Source organism: Mobula hypostoma, chromosome 13, assembly GCF_963921235.1.
Source record: "Mobula hypostoma chromosome 13, sMobHyp1.1, whole genome shotgun sequence".
Lineage (NCBI taxonomy): Eukaryota > Metazoa > Chordata > Chondrichthyes > Myliobatiformes > Myliobatidae > Mobula > Mobula hypostoma.
Window position 1 is genome coordinate 403,763 of NC_086109.1, and position 25,668 is coordinate 429,430.

Here is a 25,668-nt window from a genome sequence, read left to right on the forward strand (position 1 = left end):
GACAGCGTAGAGGGAGTTTCATTCTGCGTCTGACCCGTGTCCTGGGAGTGTCTGATGGGACAGTGCAGAGGGAGTGTGTGATGGGACAGTGTAAAGGGAGTTTCACTCTGTGTCTCACCTATGTCCTGAGAGTGTGTGATAGGACAGTGTAGAGGGAGTTTCACTCTGTGTCTGACCTGTGTCCTGGGCGTGTGTGATGGGACAGTGTAGAGGGAACTTCACTCTGTGTCTGACCCGTGTCCTGGGAGTGTGTGATGAGACAGTGTAGAGGGAGCTTCACTCTGTGTCTGACCCGTGTCCTGGGAGTATGTGATGGAACAGTGTAGAGGGAGCTTCACTCTGTGTCTGACCCGTGTCCTGGGAGTGTGTGATGGACAGTGTAGAGGGAGTGTGTGATGGGACAGTGTAGAGGGAGGGTGTGATGGACAGTGTAGAGGGAGTATGTGATGGACAGTGCAGATATAGTGTGTGATGGGACAGTGTAGAGGGAGTTTCACTCTGTGTCTGACCTGTGTCCTGGGAGTGTGTGATGGAACAATGTCGAGGGAGCTTCACTCTGTGTTTGACCCGTGTCCTGGGAGTGTGTGATGAGACAGTGTAGAGGGAGCTTCACTCTGTGTCTGACCCGTGTCCTGGGAGTATGTGATGGGACAGTGTAGAGGGAGCTTCACTCTGTGTCTGACCCGTGTCCTGGGAGTGTGTGATGGACAGTGTAGATATAGTATGTGATTGGACACTGCAGAGGGAGAGTGTGATGGACAGTGTAGGGGGAGTGTGTGATGGACAATGTCGAGGGAGTGTGTGGTGGGACAGTGTAGAGAGAGTGTGTGATGGGACAGTGTAGGGGGAGTGTATGATGGGACAGTGTAGATGGAGTGTATGATGGTACAGTGTAGAGGGAGTGTGTGATGAGACAGTGTAGAGGGAGCTTCACTCCGTGTCTGACACGTGTCCTGGGAGTGTGTGATGAAACAGTGTAGAGGGAGTGTGAGATGGGACAGTGCAGAGGGAGTGTTTGATGGACAGTGAAGAGGGAGTGGGTGATGGACAATGTAGATATAGTGTGTGATGGGACAGTGTAGACAGAGAGTGTGATGGACAGTGTAGGGGGAATGTGTGATGGGACAGTGTAGAGGGAGTGTGTGATGGGACAGTGTAGAGAGAGCGTGTGATGGGACAGTGTAGAGGGAGCGTGTGATGGGACAGTGCAGGGGGAGGGTGTGATGGGACGGTGTAGAGGGAGTGTGTGATGGGACAGTGTAGAGGGAGTTTGTGATGGTTCTGTGTAGGGGGAGTGTGCGATGGACAGTGTAGAGGGAGTGTGTGATGGGACAGTGTAGAGGGAGTGTGTGATGGACAGTGTAGAGGGAGTGTGTGGTGGGACAGTGTAGAGGAGTGTGTGATGGACAGTGTAGATATAGTGTGTGATGGGACAGTGTAGACGGAGAGTGTGATGGACAGTGTAGGGGGAGTGTGTGATGGGACAGTGTAGAGGGAGTGTGTGATGGACAGTGCAGAGGGAGTGTGTGATGGGACAGTGTAGAGAGAGCGTGTGATGGGACAGTGTAGAGGGTGCCTGTGATGGGACAGTGCAGGGGGAGTGTGTGATGAGACAGTGTAGAGGGAGTGTGTGATGGGACAGTGTAGAGGGAGATTGTGATGGTTCTGTATAGGGGGAGTGTGCGATGGACAGTGTAGAGGGAGCGTGTGATGGGACAGTGTAGAGGGAGTGTGTGATGGACAGTGTAGAGGGAGTGTGTGGTGGGACAGTGTCGAGGGAGTGTGTGATGGGACAGGATAGGGGGAGTGTATGATGGGACAGTGTAGAGGGAGTTTCACTCTGTGCCTGACCCGCGTCCAGGGAGTGTGTGATGGGACAGCGTAGAGGGAGTTTCATTCTGCGTCTGACCCGTGTCCTGGGAGTGTCTGATGGGACAGTGCAGAGGGAGTGTGTGATGGGACAGTGTAAAGGGAGTTTCACTCTGTGTCTCACCTGTGTCCTGAGAGTGTGTGATAGGACAGTGTAGAGGGAGTTTCACTCTGTGTCTGACCTGTGTCCTGGGCGTGTGTGATGGGACAGTGTAGAGGGAACTTCACTCTGTGTCTGACCCGTGTCCTGGGAGTGTGTGATGAGACAGTGTAGAGGGAGCTTCACTCTGTGTCTGACCCGTGTCCTGGGAGTATGTGATGGAACAGTGTAGAGGGAGCTTCACTCTGTGTCTGACCCGTGTCCTGGGAGTGTGTGATGGACAGTGTAGAGGGAGTGTGTGATGGGACAGTGCAGAGTGAGGGTGTGATGGACAGTGTAGAGGGAGTATGTGATGGACAGTGTAGATATAGTGTGTGATGGGACAGTGTAGAGGGAGTTTCACTCTGTGTCTGACCTGTGTCCTGGGAGTGTGTGATGGAACAATGTAGAGGGAGCTTCACTCTGTGTTTGACCCGTGTCCTGGGAGAGTGTGATGAGACAGTGTAGAGGGAGCTTCACTCTGTGTCTGACCCGTGTCCTGGGAGTATGTGATGGGACAGTGTAGAGGGAGCTTCACTCTGTGTCTGACCCGTGTCCTGGGAGTGTGTGATGGACAGTGTAGAGGGAGTGTGTGATGGACAGTGTAGATATAGTGTGTGATTGGACACTGCAGAGGGAGAGTGTGATGGACAGTGTAGGGGGAGTGTGTGATGGGACAGTGCAGAGGTAGCGTGTGATGGGATACTGTAGAGGGAGTGTGAGATGGGACAGTGTAGAGGGAGTGTTTGATGGTTCTGTGTAGTGGGAATGTGCGATGGACAGTGTCGAGGGAGTGTGTGGTGGGACAGTGTAGAGAGAGTGTGTGATGGGACAGTGTAGGGGGAGTGTACGATGGGACAGTGTAGACAGAGTGTATGATGGTACAGTGTAGAGGGAGTGTGTGATGAGACAGTGTAGAGGGAGCTTCACTCCGTGTCTGACCCGTGTCCTGGGAGTGTGTGATGGGACAGTGTAGAGGGAGTGTATGATGGACAGTGTACAAGGAGTGTGTGGTGGGACAGTGTAGAGGGAGTGTATGATGGTACAGTGTAGAGTGAGTGTGTGATGGGACAGTATAGAGGGAACTTCACTCTGTGTCTGACCCGTGTCCTGGGAGTGTGTGATGGGACAGTGTAGAGGGAGCTTCACTCTGTGTCTGACCCGTGTCCTGGGAGTGTGTGATGGGACAGTGTGGAGGGAGCTTCACTCTGTGTTTGACCCGTGTCCTGGGAGTGTGTGATGAGACAGTGTAGAGGGAGCTTCACTCTGTGTCTGACCCGTGTCCTAGGAATATGTGATGGGACAGTGTAGAGGGAGCTTCACTCTGTGTCTGACCCGTGTACTGGGAGTGTTTGATGGACAGTGTAGAGGGAGTGTGTGATGGACAGTGTAGAGGGAGTGTGTGATGGACAGTGTAGATATAGTGTGTGATTGGACACTGCAGAGGGAGAGTGTGATGGACAGTGTAGGGGGAGTGTGTGATGGGACAGTGTAGAGGGAGTGTGTGATGGACAGTGTAGATATAGTGTGATGGGACAGTGTAGACGGAGAGTGTGATGGACAGTGCAGGGGGAGTGTGTGATGGGACAGTGTAGAGGGAGTGTGTGATGGACAGTGCAGAGGGAGTGTGTGATGGGACAGTGTAGAGAGAGCGTGTGATGGGACAGTGTAGAGGGCGCCTGTGATGGGACAGTGCAGGGGAGTGTGTGATGAGACGGTGTAGAGGGAGTGTGTGATGGGACAGTGTAGAGGGAGATTGTGATGGTTCTGTGTAGGGGGAGTGTGCGATGGACAGTGTAGAGGGAGCGTGTGATGGGACAGTGTAGAGGGAGTGTGTGATGGACAGTGTAGAGGGAGTGTGTGGTGGGACAGTGTCGAGGGAGTGTGTGATGGGACAGGATAGGGGGAGTGTATGATGGGACAGTGTAGAGGGAGTTTCACTCTGTGCCTGACCCGCGTCCAGGGAGTGTGTGATGGGACAGCGTAGAGGGAGTTTCATTCTGCGTCTGACCCGTGTCCTGGGAGTGTCTGATGGGACAGTGCAGAGGGAGTGTGTGATGGGACAGTGTAAAGGGAGTTTCACTCTGTGTCTCACCTGTGTCCTGAGAGTGTGTGATAGGACAGTGTAGAGGGAGTTTCACTCTGTGTCTGACCTGTGTCCTGGGCGTGTGTGATGGGACAGTGTAGAGGGAACTTCACTCTGTGTCTGACCCGTGTCCTGGGCGTATGTGATGGAACAGTGTAGAGGGAGCTTCACTCTGTGTCTGACCCGTGTCCTGGGAGTGTGTGATGGACAGTGTAGAGGGAGTGTGTGATGGGACAGTGTAGAGGGAGGGTGTGATGGACAGTGTAGAGGGAGTGTGTGATGGACAGTGTAGATATAGTGTGTGATGGGACAGTGCAGAAGGAGAGTGTGATGGATCTGTGTAGGGGGAGTGTGCGATGGACAGTGTAGAAGGAGTGTGTAGAGGGAGTGTGTGATGGACAGTGTAGAGGGAGTGTGTGGTAGAACAGTGTAGAGGGAGCGTGTGATGGGACAGTGTAGAGGGAGTGTGTGATGGGACGGTTTAGAGGGAGTGTGTGATGGGACGGCGTAGAGGGAGTGTGTGATGGGACGGTGTAGGGGTGTGTGTGATGGGACGGTGTAGAGGGAGTGTGTGATGGGACAGTGTAGGGGGAGTGTGTGATGGGACAGTGTAGGGGGAGTGTGTGATGGGACAGTGTAGAGGGAGTGTGTGATGGGACGGTTTAGAGGGAGTGTGTGATGGGACAGTCTAGGGGGAGTGTGTGATGGGACAGTCTAGGGGGAGTGTGTGATGGGACAGTGTAGAGGGAGTGTGTGATGGGACAGTGTAGGGCCAGTGTGTGATGGGACAGTGTAGAGGGAGTGTGTGATGGGACGGTGTAGAGGGAGTGTGTGATGGGACAATGTAGCGGAGTGTGTGATGGACAGTGTAGAGGGAGTGTGTGATGGGACAGTGTAGAGGGAGTTTCACAGTGTGTCTGACCGTGTCCTGGGAGTGTGTGATGGGACAGTGTAGAGGGAGTTTCATTCTGTGTCTGACCCATGTCCTGAGAGTGTGCGATGGGACAGTGTAGAGGGAGTGTGAGATGGACAGTGTCGAGGGAGTGTGTGCTGGGACACTGTAGAGGGAGTTTCACTCTGTGTCTCACCTGTGTCCTGAGAGCGTGTGATGGAACACTGCAGAGGGAGTTTGTGATGGGACAGTGTAGGGGGTGTGTGTGATGGGATAGTTTAGAGGGCATGTGTGATGGGACAGTTTAGAGGGAACTTCACTCTGTGTCTGACCCGTGTCCTGGGAGTGTGTGATGGGACAGTGTAGAGGGAGTTTCATTCTGTGTCTGACCAGTGTCCTGGGAGTGTGTGATGGGACAGTGTAGAGGGAGTTTCACTCTGTGTCTGACCCGTGTCCTGGGAGTGTGTGACGGGACAGTGTAGAGGGAGTGTGTGATGGGACAGTGTGGAGGGAGTGTGTGATGGACAGTGTAGCGGGAGTGTGTGATGGGACGGTGTAGAGGGAGTGTGTGATTGGACATTGTAGAGGGAGTGTGTGATTGGACAGTGTGTAGGGAGTGTGTGATTGGACAGTGTAGAGGGAGTGTGTGATGGACAGTGTATAGGGAGTGTGTGATGGGACAGTGTAGAGGGAGTGTGTGATGGGACCGTGTAGACGGATGTGTGATGGGACAGTGTTGGGGGAGTGTGTGACGGGACGGTGTAGAGGGAGTGTGTGATGGGACGGTGTAGAGGGAGTGTGTGATGGGACAGTGTAGGGGGAGTGTGTGATGGGACAGTGTAGGGGGAGTGTGTGATGGGACAGTGTAGAGCGAGTGTGTGATGGGACGGTTTAGAGGGAGTGTGTGATGGGACAGTCTAGGGGGAGTGTGTGATGGGACAGTGTAGAGGGAGTGTGTGATGGGACGGTGTAGAGGGAGTGTGTGATGGGCCAGTGTAGGGGGAGTGTGTGATGGACAGTGGAGGGGGAGTGTGTGATGGGACGGTGTTGGCGAGTTTGTGATGGGACGGTGTAGCGGGAGTGTGTGATGGACGGTGTAGGGGGAGTGTGTGACAGAACAGTGTAGAGGAATGTGTGATAGACAGTGTAGAGGCAGTGTGATGGACAGTGTAGAGGGAGTGTGAGTCGGGAGAGTGTAGGGGGAGTGTGTGACGGGACAGTGTAGAGGAAGTGTGTGATGGGACAGTGTAGAGGGAGTTTCACACTGTGTCTGAGCCGTGTCCTGGGAGTGTGTGATGGGACAGTGTAGAGGGAGTTTCATTCTGTGTCTGACCCATGTCCTGAGAGTGTGCGATGGGACAGTGTAGAGGGAGTGTGAGATGGACAGTGTCGAGGGAGTGTGTGCTGGGACACTGTAGAGGGAGTTTCACTCTGTGTCTCACCTGTGTCCTGAGAGTGTGTGATGGGACACTGCAGAGGGAGTTTGTGATGGGACAGTGTAGGGGGAGTGTGTGATGGGATAGTTTAGAGGGCATGTGTGATGGGACAGTTAAGAGGGAACATCACTCTGTGTCTGACCCTTGTCCTGGGAGTGTGTGATGGGACAGTGTAGAGGGCGTTTCATTCTGTGTCTGACCAGTGTCCTGGGAGTGTGTGATGGGACAGTGTAGAGGGAGTTTCACTCTGTGTCTGACCCGTGTCCTGGGAGTGTGTGACGGGACAGAGTAGAGGGAGTTTCACTCTGTGTCTGACCCGTGTACTGATAGTGTGTGATGGGACAGTGTAGAGGGAGTGTGTGATGGGACAGTGTGGAGGGAGTGTGTGATGGACAGTGTAGCGGGAGTGTGTGATGGGACGGTGTAGAGGGAGTGTGTGATTGGACATTGTAGAGCGAGTGTGTGATTGGACAGTGTAGCAGGAGTGTGTGATGGGACGGTGTAGAGGGAGTGTGTGATTGGACAGTGTAGAGGGAGTGTGTGATGGGACAGTGTAGGGGGAGTGTGTGATGGGACGGTGTAGAGGGAGTGTGTGATGGGACGGTGTAGGGGTGTGTGTGCTGGGACGGTGTAGAGGGAGTGTGTGATGGGACAGTGTAGGGGGAGTGTGTGATGGGACGGTGTAGAGGGAGTGTGTGATGGGACGGTGTAGGGGTGTGTGTGCTGGGACGGTGTAGAGGGAGTGTGTGATGGGACGGTGTAGGGGTGTGTGTGATGGGACAGTGTAGAGGGAGTGTGTGATGGGACAGTGTAGGGGGAGTGTGTGATTGGACAGTGTAGAGGGAGTTTCACTCTGTGTCTGACCCGTGTCCTGGGAGTATGTGACGGGACAGTGTAGAGGGAGTTTCACTCTGTGTCTGACCCATGTACTGATAGTGTGTGATGGGACGGTGTAGGGGGAGTGTGTGATGGGACAGTGTAGGGGGAGTGTGTGATGGGACAGTGTGGAGGGAGTGTGTGATGGGACAGTGTAGGGGGAGTGTGTGATGGGACGGTGTAGAGGGAGTGTGTGATGGGACGGTGTAGGGGTGTGTGTGATGGGACGGTGTAGAGGGAGTGTGTGATGGGACAGTGTAGGGGGAGTGTGTGATGGGACAGTGTAGGGGGAGTGTGTGATGGGACAGTGTAGAGGGAGTGTGTGATGGGACGGTTTAGAGGGAGTGTGTGATGGGACAGTCTAGGGGGAGTGTGTGATGGGACAGTGTAGAGGGAGTGTGTGATGGGACAGTGTAGGGGGAGTGTGTGATGGGACAGTGTAGAGGGAGTGTGTGATGGGACGGTGTAGAGGGAGTGTGTGATGGGACAGTGTAGAGGGAGTGTGTGATGGGACGGTGTAGAGGGAGTGTGTGATGGGACAGTGTAGGGGGAGTGTGTGATGGACAGTGCAGAGGGAGTGTGTGATGGACAGTGTAGAGTGAGTGTGTGGTGGGACGGTGTAGGGGTGTGTGTGTGATGGGACGGTGTAGAGGGAGTGTGTGATGGGACAGTGTAGGGGGAGTGTGTGATGGGACTGTATAGGGGGAGTGTGTGATGGGATAGTGTAGAGCGAGTGTGTGATGGGACAGTGTAGAGGGAGTGTGTGATGGGACGGTGTAGAGGGAGTGTGTGATGGGACAATGTAGCGGAGTGTGTGATGGACAGTGTAGAGGGAGTGTGTGATGGGACAGTGTAGAGGGAGTTTCACAGTGTGTCTGACCCGTGTCCTGGGAGTGTGTGATGGGACAGTGTAGAGGGAGTTTCATTCTGTGTCTGACCCATGTCCTGAGAGTGTGCGATGGGACAGTGTAGAGGGAGTGTGAGATGGACAGTGTCGAGGGAGTGTGTGATGGGACAGTGTAGGGGGAGTGTGTGATGGGACGGTGTAGAGGGAGTGTGTGATGGGACGGTGTAGGGGTGTGTGTGATGGGACGGTGTAGAGGGAGTGTGTGATGGGACGGTGTAGGGGTGTGTGTGATGGGACGGTGTAGAGGGAGTGTGTGATGGGACAGTGTAGGGGGAGTGTGTGATGGGACAGTGTAGGGGGAGTGTGTGATGGGACAGTGTAGAGGGAGTGTGTGATGGGACGGTTTAGAGGGAGTGTGTGATGGGACAGTCTAGGGGGAGTGTGTGATGGGACAGTCTAGGGGGAGTGTGTGATGGGACAGTGTAGAGGGAGTGTGTGATGGGACAGTGTAGGGGCAGTGCGTGATGGGACAGTGTAGAGGGAGTGTGTGATGGGACGGTGTAGAGGGAGTGTGTGATGGGACAGTGTAGGGGGAGTGTGTGATGGGACGGTGTAGAGGGAGTGTGTGATGGGACAGTGTAGGGGGAGTGTGTGATGGGACGGTGTAGAGGGAGTGTGTGATGGGACAGTGTAGAGGGAGTGTGTGATGGACAGTGTAGGGGGAGTGTGTGATGGGACAGTGTAGAGGGAGTGTGTGATGGGACAGTGTAGGGGGAGTGTGTGATGGGAACGTGTAGAGGGAGTGTGTGATGGAAAGTGTAGAGGGAGTGTATGATGGGACAGTGTAGGGGGAGTGTGTGATGGACAGTGCAGGGGGAGTGTGTGATGGGACAGTGTAGAGGGAGTGTGTGATGGGACAGTGTAGAGGGAGTGTGTGATGGGACAGTGTAGAGGGAGTGTGTGATGGGACAGTGTAGAGGGAATGTGTGATGGACAGTGTAGGGGGAGTGTGTGATGGGACAGTGTAGAGGGAGTGTGTGATGGGACAGTGTAGGGGGAGTGTGTGATGGATTGTGTAGAGGGAGTGTGTGATGGATGGTGTAGGGGGAGTGCGTGATGGGACAGTGTAGAGGGAGTGTGTGATGGAAAGTGTAGAGGGAGTGTGTGATGGGACAGTGTAGAGGGAGTGTGTGATGGACAGTGCAGGGGGAGAGTGTGATGGGAAATTGTAGGGGGAGAGTGTGTTGGGATGGTGTAGAGGGAGTAGGTGATGGGACAGTGTAGCGGGAGTGTGTGATGGACAGTGTAGGGGGAGTGTGTGATGGGATGGTGTAGGGGGAGTGTGTGATGGGATGGTGCAGAGGGAATCTGTGATGGGACAGTGTAGAGGGAGTGTGTGATGGGACAGTGTAGCGGGCGTGTGTGATGGGACGGCGTAGAGGGAGTGGGTGATGGGACAGTGTAGCGGAGTGTGTGATGGGACGGTGTAGAGGGAGTGTGTGAAGGGACGGTATAGAGGGAGTGTGTGATGGACAGTGTAGAGGGAGTGTGTTATGGACAGTGTAGAGGGAGTGTGTGATGGGACAGTGTAGAGGGAGTGTGTTATGGACAGTGTAGAGGGAGTGTGTGATGGGACAGTGTAGAGGCAGTGTGATGGACAGTGTAGAGGAAGTGTGAGTTGGGACAGTGTAGGGGGAGTGTGTGACGGGACAGTGTAGAGGAAGTGTGTGATGGGACAATGTAGCGGAGTGTGTGATGGACAGTGTAGAGGGAGTGTGTGATGGGACAGTGTAGAGGGAGTTTCACTCTGTGTCTGACCCATGTCCTGAGAGTGTGCGATGGGACACTGCAGAGGGAGTTTGTGATGGGACAGTGTAGAGGGAGTGTGAGATGGACAGTGTCGAGGGAGTGTGTGCTGGGACACTGTAGAGGGAGTTTCACTCTGTGTCTCACCTGTGTCCCTAGAGTGTGTGATGGGACACTGTAGAGGGAGTTTGTGATGGGACAGTGTAGGGGGAGTGTGTGATGGGATAGTTTAGAGGGAGTGTGTGATGGGACAGTTTAGAGGGAACTTCACTCTGTGTCTGACCCGTGTCCTGGGAGTGTGTGATGGGACAGTGTAGAGGGAGTTTCATTCTCTGTCTGACCAGTGTCCTGGGAGTGTGTGATGGGACAGTGTAGAGGGAGTTTCACTCTGTGTCTGTCCCGTGTCCTGGGAGTGTGTGACGGGACAGTGTAGAGGGAGTGTGTGATGGGACAGTGTGGAGGGAGTGTGTGATGGACAGTGTAGCGGGATTGTGTGATGGGACGGTGTAGAGGGAGTGTGTGATTGGACATTGTAGAGGGAGTGTGTGATTGGACAGTGTGTAGGGAGTGTGTGATTGGACAGTGTAGAGGGAGTGTGTGATGGACAGTGTATAGGGAGTGTGTGATGGGACAGTGTAGAGGGAGTGTGTGATGGGACCGTGTAGAGGGAGTGTGTGATGGGACAGTGTAGGGGGAGTGTGTGATGGGACGGTGTAGAGGGAGTGTGTGATGGGACGGTGTAGAGGGAGTGTGTGATGGGACGGTGTAGGGGTGAGTGTGATGGTACGGTGTAGAGGGAGTGTGTGATGGGACGGTGTAGGGGGAGTGTGTGATGGGACAGTGTAGGGGGAGTGTGTGATGGGACAGTGTAGAGCGAGTGTGTGATGGGACGGTTTAGAGGGAGTGTGTGATGGGACAGTCCAGGGGGAGTGTGTGATGGGACAGTGTAGAGGGAGTGTGTGATGGGACGGTGTAGAGGGAGTGTGTGATGGGACAGTGTAGGGGGAGTGTGTGATGGGACAGTGTAGAGGGAGTGTGTGATGGGACGGTGTAGAGGGAGTGTGTGATGGACAGTGTAGAGGGAGTGTGTGATGGGACAGTGTAGAGGGAGTGTGTGATGGACAGTGTAGGGGGAGTGTGTGATGGGACGGTGTTGGGGAGTTTGTGATGGGACGGTGTAGCGGGAGTGTGTGATGGACGGTGTAGGGGGAGTGTGTGATAGAACAGTGTAGAGGAATGTGTGATAGACAGTGTAGAGGCAGTGTGATGGACAGTGTAGAGGGAGTGTGAGTCGGGACAGTGTAGGGGGAGTGTGTGACGGGACAGTGTAGAGGAAGTGTGTGATGGGACAATGTAGCGGAGTGTGTGATGGACAGTGTAGAGGGAGTGTGTGATGGGACAGTGTAGAGGGAGTTTCATTCTGTGTCTGACCCATGTCCTGAGAGTGTGCGATGGGACAGTGTAGAGGGAGTGTGAGATGGACAGTGCCGAGGGAGTGTGTGCTGGGACACTGTAGAGGGAGTTTCACTCTGTGTCTCACCTGTGTCCTGAGAGTGTGTGATGGGACACTGCAGAGGGAGTTTGTGATGGGACAGTGCAGGGGGAGTGTGTGATGGGATAGTTTAGAGGGCATGTGTGATGGGACAGTTTAGAGGGAACTTCACTCTGTGTCTGACCCGTGTCCTGGGAGTGTGTGATGGGACAGTGTAGAGGGAGTTTCACTCTGTGTCTGACCCGTGTCCTGGGAGTGTGTGACGGGACAGTGTAGAGGGCGTTTCACTCTGTGTCTGACCCGTGTTATGATAGTGTGTGATGGGACAGTGTAGAGGGAGTGTGTGATGGGACAGTGTGGAGGGAGTGTGTGATGGACAGTGTAGCGGGAGTGTGTGATGGGACGGTGTAGAGGGAGTGTGTGATTGGACATTGTAGAGCGAGTGTGTGATTGGACAGTGTAGCAGGAGTGTGTGATGGAACGGTGTAGAGGGAGTGTGTGATTGGACAGTGTAGAGGGAGTGTGTGATGGACAGTGTATAGGGAGTGTGTGATGGGACAGTGTAGAGGGAGTGTGTGATGGGACGGTGTAGAGGGAGTGTGTGATGGGACAGTGTAGGGGGAGTGTGTGATGGGACGGTGTAGAGGGAGTGTGTGATGGGACGGTGTAGGGGTGTGTGTGATGGGACGGTGTAGAGGGAGTGTGTGATGGGACAGTGTAGAGGGAGTGTGTGATGGGACAGTGTAGAGGGAGTGTGTGATGGGACAGTGTAGAGGGAGTGTGTGATGGGACGGTGTAGAGGGAGTGTGTGATGGGACAGTGTAGGGGGAGTGTGTGATGGGACGGTGTAGAGGGAGTGTGTGATGGGACAGTGTAGGGGGAGTGTGTGATGGGACGGTGTAGAGGGAGTGTGTGATGGGACAGTGTAGAGGGAGTGTGTGATGGACAGTGTAGGGGGAGTGTGTGATGGGACAGTGTAGAGGGAGTGTGTGATGGGACAGTGTAGGGGGAGTGTGTGATGGGAACGTGTAGAGGGAGTGTGTCATGGTAAGTGTAGGGGGAGTGCGTGATGGGACAGTGTAGAGGGAGTGTGTGATGGACAGTGTAGAGGGAGTGTGTGATGGGACAGTGTAGAGGGAGTGTGTGATGGACAGTGCAGGGGGAGTGTGTGATGGGACAGTGTAGAGGGAGTGTGTGATGGGACAGTGTAGAGGGAGTGTGTGATGGGACGGTGTAGAGGGAGTGTGTGATGGGACAGTGTAGACGGAATGTGTGATGGACAGTGTTGGGGGAGTGTGTGATGGGACAGTGTAGAGGGAGTGTGTGATGGGACAGTGTAGGGGGAGTGTGTGATGGAAAGTGTAGAGGGAGTGTGTGATGGGACAATGTAGAGGGAGTGTGTGATGGACAGTGCAGGGGGAGAGTGTGATGGGAAATTGTAGGGGGAGAGTGTGTTGGGATGGTGTAGAGGGAGTGGGTGATGGGACAGTGTAGCGGGAGTGTGTGATGGACAGTGTAGGGGGAGTGTGTGATGGGATGGTGTAGGGGGAGTGTGTGATGGGATGGTGCAGAGGGAATCTGTGATGGGACAGTGTCGAGGGAGTGTGTGATGGGACAGTGTAGCGGGAGTGTGTGATGGGACGGCGTAGAGGGAGTGGGTGATGGGACAGTGTAGCGGAGTGTGTGATGGGACGGTGTAGAGGGAGTGTGTGAAGGGACGGTGTAGAGGGAGTGTGTGATGGACAGTGTAGAGGGAGTGTGTTATGGACAGTGTAGAGGGAGTGTGTGATGGAACAGTGTAGAGGACTGTGTGATAGACAGTGTAGAGGCAGTGTGATGGACAGTGTCGAGGAAGTGTGAGTTGGGACAGTGCAGGGGGTGTGTGTGACGGGACAGTGTAGAGGAAGTGTGTGATGGGACAATGTAGCGGAGTGTGTGATGGACAGTGTAGAGGGAGTGTGTGATGGGACAGTGTAGAGGGAGTTTCACACTGTGTCTGACCCGCGTCCTGCGAGTGTGTGATGGGACAGTGTAGAGGGAGTGTGAGATGGACAGTGTCGAGGGAGTGTGTGCTGGGACACTGTAGAGGGAGTTTCACTCTGTGTCTCACCTGTGTCCCTAGAGTGTGTGATGGGACACTGTAGAGGGAGTTTGTGATGGGACAGTGTAGGGGGAGTGTGTGATGGGATAGTTTAGAGGGAGTGTGTGATGGGACAGTTTAGAGGGAACTTCACTCTGTGTCTGACCCGTGTCCTGGGAGTGTGTGATGGGACAGTGTAGAGGGAGGTTCATTCTCTGTCTGACCAGTGTCCTGGGAGTGTGTGATGGGACAGTGTAGAGGGAGTTTCACTCTGTGTCTGACCCGTGTCCTGGGAGTGCGTGATGGGACAGTGTAGAGGGAGGTTCATTCTCTGTCTGACCCGTGTCCTGGGAGTGTGTGTCGGGACAGTGTAGAGGGAGTGTGTGATGGGACAGTGTGGAGGGAGTGTGTGATGGACAGTGTAGCGGGAGTGTGTGATGGGACGGTGTAGAGGGAGTGTGTGATTGGACATTGTAGAGGGAGTGTGTGATTGGACAGTGTGTAGGGAGTGTGTGATTGGACAGTGTAGCGGGAGTGTGTGATGGGACGGTGTAGAGGGAGTGTGTGATTGGACAGTGTAGAGGGAGTGTGTGATGGACAGTGTAGAGGGAGTGTGTGATGGGACAGTGTAGAGGGAGTGTGTGATGGGACCGTGTAGAGGGAGTGTGTGATGGGACAGTGTAGGGGGAGTGTGTGACGGGACGGTGTAGAGGGAGTGTGTGATGGGACGGTGTAGGGGTGTGTGTGATGGGACGGTGTAGAGGGAGTGTGTGATGGGACAGTGTAGGGGGAGTGTGTGATGGGACAGTGTAGGGGGAGTGTGTGATGGGACAGTGTAGAGCGAGTGTGTGATGGGACGGTTTAGAGGGAGTTTGTGATGGGACAGTCTAGGGGGAGTGTGTGATGGGACAGTGTAGAGGGAGTGTGTGATGGGACGGTGTAGAGGGAGTGTGTGATGGGACGGTGTAGAGGGAGTGTGTGATGGGACAGTGTAGGGGGAGTGTGTGATGGGACAGTGTAGAGGGAGTGTGTGATGGGACGGTGTAGAGGGAGTGTGTGATGGGACGGTGCAGAGGGAGTGTGTGATGGGACAGTGTAGGGGGAGTGTGTGATGGGACAGTGTAGAGGGAGTGTGTGATGGGACAGTGTAGGGGGAGTGTGTGATGGGACAGTGTAGAGGGAGTGTGTGATGGGACAGTGTAGAGGGAGTGTGTGATGGGACAGTGTAGAGTAAGTGTGTGATGGGACTGTGTAGGGGGAGTGTGTGATGGGACAGTGTAGAGGGTGCCTCTCTCTGTGTCTGGCCGGTGCTCAGTTGCTTACCGTTGGGTTGGACACTCAGATCCACCAGTGAGACGCTCTTTTCCTTGATCTTCTGCCATTGTCCATCCGGGTCCTGGAGCCATTGTGCAGCCACACAGTCGTAGCGGCCGGCATCCTCCGTCCGAACATGCTGGAGGTGGAGGTGGTAGGAGTCGTGCCCCAGCCTCTGCAGCCCGACCTCCCCCTGTATGAAGCGGCTCCAGAAGGGTCCCCCTGGTTCGGAACTCAGCACCTGGTCCCGGTCCAGCCCTGCTACCATCCGCTGTGCACGCCTGTCCCCAGTCACCAGCAGTAAGTGCACGGACAGGTGTGTGTGTAGTGCTGACAGCGAGGCCGCCTGGCAACGGAGTGCAAAGGGCTTACCCTCCTGGAGGGAGAGGGGGACTGGTGACTCTTCTGGGGCTGTCAGCTGCAGAGTGTCCGGCAGTACTGGGCAGGGGACAGAGATGGAGAAGATGGGGAGTGTGGGGGGTTGGGGTTGTGGTTGGTGTTGGATGGGGCGGAAATTGGGAAGGGTGAGCAGGGAGTGGGAATTGCCGAAGATATGCAGCGGGAGAGACAAAGAGAACAATGATTAGTTACAATGAGACACACATCATCCACATCCCTTAGACCAGAATCCATCCCATTCAGTTTCACTGTTCGCACTGCCATTGGACCCATCTCTCAACAGTCACTCCCAGTGTCCACATCCCTAATAGGTAAGGGTGTCTCAGATCATGTCCACAGCATTCTAAAGAGGAAGTGTTGTACATATCAAACTAACAACATTGGTAGGAAAAGGGAGGAGATCCAGAAGAGAGATTCTTGGGAGCTAGGTAGGAAGCTGAGAAGCAGGACCACCAGCGTAGTAATCTCTGGATTGTTGCCTGTGCCGTGCGCCAGTGAGGGTGAGAATAGGATCAGTTGGTAGATGAATGCATGGCTGAAGAATTAGTGCAGGAGGCAGGGTTTCAGATTTCTGGGTCATTGAATTCTCTTCTGGAGAAGGTACAACAGTGTGCAGTGAGACTGAAGAAGGACATACAGAGTAAAAGATGGGCAAGAGTGGATATCAGACTGCTGGGAAATATGCTGGAGAGGTAGTAATGGAGGACGAGGAAATGGCAGAGGAATATAATAATGAACATAATAGGGGCCAGAAGTGTGTGAAGTTGCCATTACTAGGGAGAAAGATCTTGGGAATTGAAAGATCTGAAGGTAGATAAGTCACCAGGAGCAGATGGTATACACTCCAGGGAAGAGGTGGTTGAAGAGGTTGTGGCATTAGTAATGATCTTTTAAGGATGACCAGATTCTGGCATGGTTCCAGAGGACTGGAAAATTGCAAATGTCCCTCCACTCATCAAGAAGGGAGAGAGGCAGAAGGAAGGAAATTAGTCTGACCTCAATGGTTGGGAGGATGTTGGAGTTTATTGTTAAGGCTGTGGTTTCAGGGTACTTGGAGGTACATGCTAAAACAGGCTGTAGTCAGTATCATTTCCTGAAGGGAAAATCTTGCCTGACAAACCTGTTGAAACTCTTTGAAGACATGACAAGCAAGACAGATGAAGTAGAGTCAGCTGATGATGGGTACTTGGATTTTCAGAAGGCCTTTTACAAGGGGCCATATAAGACTGCTGAACAAGATATTACAGGAAAGATATGAGCATGGATAGAGCATTGGCTGACTGGCAGGAGGAAAAAGGTGGGAATAAAGGGAGCCCTTTCTGTTTGGAGTGTGGTGAGGATGCTTAAGAAGCTAGAAAAGAACTCTCAAGAAGGTAATTCGGGGAGCTAGGAGGGGCCATGAAAATTCCTTGGCGAGTAGGATTAAAGGCAATATGGCCTTCTATATATACACAAAAAGAAAGAAGATAATTAGGATCACACAAGGATAATGGAGTGCTCATATGCTTGGTGGGCAAGGTCCTAAATGAGAACCTTGGGTCAATATTTACCATGCAGAAGGACATGGAGATCAGTATGGAATGTAAAGCATTTTGATATAATGTAAAATATCATGCTGTGTCTCTTAACATAGAACATAGAATAGTACAGCACAGTACAGGCCCTTCGGCCCACAATGTTGTGCCGACCTGCAAACCCTGCCTCCCATATAAGCCCCCACCTTAAATTCCACCATATACCTGTCTAGTAGTCTCTTAAACTTCACTAGTGTATCTGCCTCCACCACTGACTCAGGTAGTGCATTCCACGCACCAACCACTCTCTGAGTAAAAAACCTTCCTCTAATATCCCCCTTGAACTTCCCACCCCTTACCTTAAAGCCATATCCTCTTGTATTGAGCAGTGGTGCCCTGGGGAAGAGGCGCTGGCTATCCACTCTATCTATTCCTGTTATTATCTTGTACACCTCTATCATGTCTCCTCTCATCCTCCTTCTCTCCAAAGAGTAAAGCCCTAGCTCCCTTAATCTCTGATCATAATGCATACTTTCTAAGCCAGGCAGCATCCTGGTAAATCTCCTCTGTACCCTTTCCAATGCTTCCGCATCCTTCCTATAGTGAGGTGACCAGAACTGGACACAGTACTCCAAGTGTGGCCTAACCAGAGTTTTATAGAGCTGCATCATTACATCGCGACTCTTAAACTCTATCCCTCGACTTATGAAAGCTAATACCCCATAAGCTTCCTTAACTACCCTATCCACCTGTGAGGCAACTTTCAGGGATCTGTGGACATGTACCCCGAGATCCTTCTGGTCCTCCACACTACCAAGTATCCTGCCATTTACTTTGTACTCTGCCTTGGAGTTTGTCCTTCCAAAGTGTACCACCTCACATTTCTCCGGGTTGAACTCCATCTGCCACTTCTCAGCCCACTCCTGCATCCTATCAATGTCTCTCTGCAATCTTTGACAATCCTCTACACTATCTACAACACCACCAACCTTTGTGTTGTCTGCAAACTTGGCAACCCACCCTTCTACCCCTACATCCAGATCATTAATAACAATCACGAAAAGTAGAGGTCCCAAAACAGATCCTTGTGGGACACCACTAGTCACAATCCTCCAATCTAAATGTACTCCCTCCACCACCACCCTCTGCCTTCTGCAGGCAAGCCAATTCTGAATCCACCTGGTCAAACTTCCCTGGATCCCATGCCTTCTAACTTTCTGAATAAGCCTACCGTGTGGAGCCTTGTCAAATGCCTTACTAAAATCCATATAGATCACATCCACTGCACTACCCTCATCTATATGCCTGGTCACCTCCTCAAAGAACTCTATCAGGCTTGTTAGACACGATCTGCCCTTCACAAAGCCATGCTGACTGTCCCTGATCAGACCATGATTCTCTAAGTGCCTATAGATCCTATCTCTAAGAATCTTTTCCAACAGCTTTCCCACCACAGGCGTAAGGCGCACTGGTCTATAATTACCCAGACTATCCCTACTACCTTTTTTGAACAAGCGGACAACATTCGCCTCCCTCCAATCCTTTTCCGTGGTACCATTCCCGGGTACCATTCCCGTGGACAACGAGGACATAAAGATCCTAGCCAGAGGCTCAGCAATCTCTTCTCTCGCCTCGTGGAGCAGCCTGGGGAATATTTCGTCAGGCCCCGGGGATTTATCTGTCCTAATGTATTTTAACAACTCCAACACCTCCTCTCCCTTAATATCAACATGCTCCAGAACATCAGTGGTGGTAGAGAATTGCTTCTCTGAGTGGAGGCCTCTGACTAGTGGTGTGCCTCAGGGATCAGTGCTGGGTCTCATTGTTATTTGTCATCTATATCAATGATCTGGATGATAATGTGGTAAATTGGATCAGCAAATTTGCTGATGATACTAAGATTGGAGGTGTAGTAGACAGTGAGGAAGGTTTTCAGAGCCTGCAGAGGGACTTGGACCAGCTGGAAAAATGGGATGAAAAATGGCAGATGGAGTTTAATACAGACAAGTGTGAGGTATTGCACATTGGAAGGACAAACCAAGGTAGAACTTACAGGGTTAATGGTAAGGCACTGAGGAGTGCAGTAGAACAGAGGGATCTGGGAATACAGATACAAAATTCCCTAAAAGTGGCGTCACAAGTAGATAGGGTCGTAAAGAGAGCTTTTGGTACATTGGCCTTTATTTATCAAAGTATCGAGTATAAGAGCTGGAATGTTATAATGAGGTTGTATAAGGCATTGGTGAGGCCGAAATGGAGTATTGTGTTCAGTTTTGGTCACCAAATTACAGGAAGGGTATAAATAAGGTTGAAAGAGTGCAGAGAAGGTTTACAAGTATGTTGCCAGGACGTGAGAAACTCAGTTACAGAGAAAGGTTGAATAGGTTAGGACTTTATTCCCTGGTGCGTAGAAGAATGAGGGGAGATTTGATAGAGGTATATAAAATTATGATGGGTATAGATATAGTGAATGCAAGCAGGCTTTTTCCACTGAGGCAAGGGGAGAAAAAAACCAGAGGACATGGGTTAAGGGTGAGGGGGGAAAAGTTTAAAGGGAACATTAGGGGGGGCTTCTTCACACAGAGAGTGGTGGGAGTATGGAATGAGCTGCCAGATGAGGTGGTAAATGTGGGTTCTTTTTTAACATTTAAGAATAAATTGGACAGATACATGGATGGGAGGTGTATGGAGGGATATGGTCCGTGTGCAAGTCAGTGGGACTAGGCAGAAAATGGTTCGGCACAGCCAAGAAGGGCCAAAAGGCCTGTTTCTGTGCTGTAGTTTCTATGGTTTCTATCAACTTCACTCATATTGTCCTCACCAACAAGTTCCCTCTCATTGGTGAATAACGAAGAAAAGTATTCATTGAGGACCTCGCTCATTTTCACAGCCTCCAGGCACACCTTCCCACCTTTATCTCTAATCGGTCCTACCTTCACTCCTGTCATCATTTTTTTCTTCACATAGTTGAAAAATGCCTTGGGGTTTTCCTTTACCCTACTCGCCAAGGCCTTCTCATGCCCCCTTCTTGCTCTTCTCAGCCTCTTCTTAAGCTCCTTTCTTGCTTCCCTATATTCCTCAATAGACCCATCTGATCCTTGCTTCCTAAACCTCATGTATGCTGCCTTCTTCCACCTGACTAGATTTTCCACCTCACTTGTCACCCATGGTTCCTTCACCCTACCATTCTTTATCTTCCTCACCGAGACAAATTTATCCCTAACATCCCGCAAGAGATGTCTAAACATTGACCACATGTCCATAGTACATTTCCCTGCAAAAACATCATCCCAATTCACACCCGCAAGTTCTAGCCTTATAGCCTCATAATTTGCCTTTCCCCAATTAAAAATTTTCCTGTCCTCTCTGATTCTATCCTTTTCCATGATAATGCTAAAGGCCAGGGAGCGGGGGTCACTGTCCCCCAGACGCTCACCCACTGAGAGATCTGTGACCTGACCCGGTTCATTACCTAGTACTAGATTTAGTATGGCATTCCCCCTGGTCGGCCTGTCCACATACTGTGACAGGAATCCGTCCTGGACACACTTAACAAACTCTGAATAACATTAAAATGGATATGTCCTCACATTCTGATGGAATATACCCCAGGTTATTGAGAGAGGGTGGAGATTTGATTGCTGGTGTCTTGACCAAGAGCTTAGTGTCCTCTTTAGCCACAGGAAAGATCCTGAAGGATTTAGAAACACAGAAACATAGAAAACCTACTGCACAATACTGATTTCTGAGTAGTTGTTCTATTATTCAAGAGGAGAAGTAAAGCTAGTGCAGGAAACTATAGCCTGGTAAGTCTCATCTTAGTGGTCGGCAAGTTCTGCAGAGGATTCTTATGGATAGGATTTATGAGCATTTGGGAAACAATGGCTTAGTTAGGGAGAGTCAGTATGTCTTTGTGTGGGGCAAATAGTGTCTTACTAACTTGATTGAGTCTTTTATGGAGGTGAGGAGGATGATTGATGAAGGTAAAGCCCCGGATGTTGGCTACATGTATTTTAGTAAGGTGTTTGACAAGGTCTCTTATGAGAGGCTCATCCATGAGATTAAGAACAAGTTGGACTGTTTTCTCTGGAGCGGCAGAGTCTGGGGAGAAATCCGATGGAAGTTTGTAAGTTTATGTGAGGCAAAGATGGAGCAGACAGCTGGTATCTTTTTCCCAGAGCTGGAAGATCCAATACTAGAGGTCACGTGTTTAAGGTGAGGGAGGGCAAGTTCAAAACATATGTGCAGGACAAGTTTTATTTTACACAGAGTGCGGTGGGTACTTGGAATATGCTGTAGGAGTTGCAAGAACAATGGAGGTGGTTAAGGGGTCCTCAGAGAGGCACCTAGAGGGATGTGGACATTGGATCGGCAGAAGGAATTAGTTCAGTTAGTCATTTAAATAATAATTTAATCAGTTTGGCACAAAATTGTTGGCCAAAGAGCCTCTCCCTATTCTGCATTCTACAGAACCGCCCTGTTCCAGTTTCCCAGCCTACCTCTCAGCGTGACATAGGCCCTGTCCGGATCGTGGTGTCTCCCAGCCGCTGGAGGGACACAACATTCCAAATCGCCCGCATCAGTTTTGCGAAGCTTCCTTATGAGTAGCTGGACGGAGCTTGGAGAGGTGCGTCTGATGTGGATTTCCCCCGCCAGTACTCTGTGCTGGAAGCTAGCATGGGTAAATGCTTCATTCCGAGTGCTGATCAAACCCATTTTCAGTGGGGGCTCTGAGGGATGAAGCAGGGACCATTCAAAATCCAGCCCATCAGACCCCTTGTAGTGTGACACATTGCAGGAGAGTGAGACGTGGCTTCCCTCAACCCTGTGGAGGGGCCCTTGAGGAACGGCAACTCTTGACAACTTCGCCAATGCTGTAAGGGAAATACGGTCACAAGAACAGGCTTCACACCGTCTGCACTCCCAACGGGCCCCACCCTTCCCACTCACCACCACCATCCACACTCCCAACGGGCCCCACCCTTCCCACTCACTTCCACCGTCCACACTCCCAACGGGCCCCACCCTTCCCACTCACTACCAATATTCCCTCTAATTTTTAGTAGTCTGTGTGCGCAAAAATATTATGTTGTGAAAATTTCTTTTCCTGTGACAAAAGTATGTGTACACTGAATGCACACATGGCACAGTTTATGTAAGTTTACAAAATATTTGACATAAAACTGCACAGAATAACAACAAAATAACATACATATTTAAGTCACTCAGTTATTTTTTCTCTTTCCTGTCTTTGGCATTTACCCATTCTTTGTAAACTCTATCTAAACTAATAAAACTTCCATCCAATTGACAGCTTTTAATTCTCATTAACATCTCGAAATGACATTCACCTAGGATTCTCAGCTTGTTTTTGAGTTGATTCATTAAGCTAAAACCTCGCTCACAGTCCACACTAGACGCAAGAAAGTTTCCCCCAATGTCCATCAACTGTGCAAGGTCACTAAACTGTTCATTTTGAAGTACAAATGCCACCATTTGAGCAAAGTTTGAAATTGGTTTGGATTTAATTTTTTCTTGCATGGAAAATTTGAAATCATTAAACTGTCTAACTATTACAATATTTTCAGCTAGAAAATCACGATATTTCAGACATAAGCATTAACTTGTTCATTGCCAAATGTGAAGTCACAATCTGCAATTGCGGAGAAATCAAAGGCTGACCATTCTTGTACCTCAGCTTTGATCTCCTCTGGGTTTGATCGTTTTCCCTCTCGCTCATCTGCACTCAACCGTAACATGCCTAGCACTCCTGTAATGGGTAATAACGGGTTCTGTTGCCTGAGCTTTTGTACACCATCCAAAAGTGCATTACTTGCCAAATTATGTTTCAAGAAGTTAAGTTTCCAAATATCATCCCATTTCTTTCCACTAGCAAATTCTCCAGCAACTTTAGCATCACGACAATACAAACAGATAACTCCAGTTTCCGAATCATAAATAAATATTTCTCATAGCTGAACGTTCATGACCTCATGAGCTTTCAGTGTAACAGTTTCTACTATTTTGTTAAGCCATTCAACTTTAAACAAATTTGCAGTCCTTTTGCGCTTCACGCCATTCACTTCTTTTGAATTCGACATAGTGAATCAATATTTTTTCCAATAAAAACTTAGTAAGCTACCTACAGGATTTGAAACAGATCTTTCTAAACTTTATGATATGAACACCGTCCGGCAAAGATGGCTGCTGCCGTGATGCAGCTGTACAAACCGGAACAGGAATGGTGAGGTGACGTAAATTGGTGATGTGCGTTGTGGTATTTGAAAAACCGACTACTGTAATTAGTTAACAGAAACAGTTAGCTAAAAGATTATTTTCAATAAGTATAATTATCAATTACTGCATTATTTTAGCTAACCTTTTGTGCACACATTAATTTCCTTTGTGCACTGGTTGAAAAACGTGTGCGTATGCACATAGGCACAGCTTAGAGGGAACTATGCTCACTACCACCATCCATACTGCCAATGAGTCCCACCCTTCCCACTCACTACCACCATCCACACTCCCAATGAGCCCCACTCTTCCCATTCACACCTACTGTCTACACCCCAGTGGATCCCGTCCTTTCCCAGGATCTGAACTCCCAATGGACCCAAACCCATCCCACTCCTATCCACAGTGTGCACTTCTAACAGACCCCACCCTTTCCACCCATTTCCACTGTCCACACACAACAGATCCAAGCCCTACCCACTCACTCCCACTGTCCATAAAACCAAGAGAGCCCACCCTTCCAATTAACCCTCAGTATCTGCATTCCCAACCAACCCAACCTTTGCCCCACACTCCCACCAATCACCCTCCAAATGGAACTCACCCTTCTGACCCACTCCCAACCAACCCAACCCTTGCCCCACACTCCCACCAATCACACTCCAAATGGACCTCACCCCTTCCGACCCACCCCCAACCAACCCAACCCTTGCCCCACACTCCCACCAATCACACTCCAAATGGACTTCACCCCTTCCGACCCACTCCCAACCAACCCAAACTTGCCCCACACTCCCACCAATCACCCTGCAAATGGACCTCACCCCTTCCGATCCACTCCCACTGGACTTGTGTGCCTTCTCACCATCTGCATAACCAATGGATCCCAACCCTTCCCACTCTCTTCCAACGTTCACACTCCCAACAGACCTGATCCCTTCCCACTCACACACCACCGTCTGCATTCCCAATGGATCCCACCACTTCCCACTCCTTCCAATGTACACACTCCCAACAGACCTGATCCCTTCCCACCTACACACCACCACCGTCTGCATTCCCAATGGACCCGAGATGCTTCTAACTCAGTACTATTGGACCCAGCCAGTTCCCACTCATTCCCAACTGGGAGTATATGATTGGACAGTGCAGAGGGAGTTTCACTCTATGTTTAACCCATTCCCAGGGAGTGTGTGATGGGATAGTGTAGAGGGAGATTCACTCTGTGCCTGACCCTGGGAGTGTATGATTGGACAGTGCAGAGCGAGTTTCACTCTATGTTTAACCCATTCCCAGGGAGTGTGTGATTGGACAGTGTAGAGGGAATTTCACTGTGTCTGACCCCAGGAGTGTGTGATGGGACAGTGTAGAGGGAGTTTCACTCTTTGTCTGACCCATGTCCTGGGAGTGTGTGATGGGATAGTGTAGAGGGAGCTTCACTCTGTGTCTGACCCGTGCCCTGGGAGTGTGAGGGAGATTCACTCTGTGCCTGACCCTGGGAGTGTATGCAGGGACAGTGTAGAGGGAGCTACACTCTGTATCTAACCCCAGGAGGTTCCTAGTTCGTCTAGTTTGAAGCCAAGCTGTTCCCCTGAGCCATTGGAAACGTGTTTTGAAGTGTCTTTCAGAAAACGTGTTTAAAAATAGATGTGTAAATGCACAGTGGATGATACACAGGCAGACAGAGAGAGAGAGCAACGCCTCTCCATCTGTCCTGTCACCAGCACATTCCCTTTCTCCACCCGACTCTCCACTCCATTCACCTTCCCCTCCCCTGAACCCCGTCCTTTATCCTCGCACAAATTTCCCTTTCTACCTCCTGCTGTTTCTCCAATCTGATCATCCCACTGTTAGTTCTCCGTGCTTGTCTACTCTCTCCCTCCACCCCTCCATCCAGGAACCCGCTTTCAATCCCTCCTCCCACGCTCCGTCCCTCCATCCTTCCTCCCACGCACCATCCCTCCATCCCTCCTCCCACGAATCTCCCTCCATCCCTCCTCCCACGCACCGTCCCTCCATCCCTCCTCCCACGCACCGTCCCTCCATCCCTCCTCCCACGCACCGTCCCTCCATCCTTCCTCCCACGCACCGTCCCTCCATCCCTCCTCCCACGAACCTCCCTCCATCCCTCCTCCCACGCACCGTCCCTCCATCCCTCCTCCCACGAACCTCCCTCCTTCCGCTCACGCGGCCCACGAACCAGCCCGACCCGCCGCGCACACACAACACACGCCGACACAAAAGACCTCCCGGCAGCGGCGCAGCCTCACCTGTTCCGACACGCAACAGCAGTAACAGCGACCGGATGCCCCGGGCTGGGTCCCGCCTCTCCATCACACAACCGAGCCTGGAAGCGAGGACAAACAGCGAGCACCCGGCAGCAGCATCCCGGAACGACCGCCCCGCCCCGGCCCGACTCCAAACTCCTCCCCTCCCCTTTCCTCCCCTCCCCTCCCCTCCTCTCCCCTCCCCTCCCCACCCCACCCACTCCTCCACTCCTCACCCCCTCGCCTCCCCTCCTCTCCGCTACTCTCTCCTCCCCTCCCCTCTTCTCCCCTCCCCTCCCCACGCCTCCCATCCCCTCCCCTCCGCTCCTCTCCCCACCCACTCCTCCACTCCACTCCTCTCCCCTCCCCTCCTCACCCCCTCGCCTCCTCTCCTCTCCGCTACTCTCTCCTCCC

General features: G+C 51.7%; 1 protein-coding gene across 1 annotated transcript in view; it reads right to left on the bottom strand.

Annotated features, from left to right (window-relative positions):
• The window catches only part of igsf8 (immunoglobulin superfamily, member 8), an 87,606-nt gene extending 62,218 nt beyond the window's left edge, over positions 1 to 25,388 (bottom strand). The window contains exons 1-3 of the mRNA XM_063066369.1: positions 25,258 to 25,388; positions 21,250 to 21,624; positions 14,847 to 15,275 (exon numbers count right to left, since the gene is read on the bottom strand). Of these exons, the coding sequence (XP_062922439.1) occupies positions 14,847 to 15,275; positions 21,250 to 21,624; positions 25,258 to 25,321 (868 nt within the window). The 5' untranslated portion in view covers positions 25,322 to 25,388. The remainder of the gene's footprint in view (positions 1 to 14,846; positions 15,276 to 21,249; positions 21,625 to 25,257) is intronic.
• Positions 25,389 to 25,668: the final 280 nt, after the last annotated feature.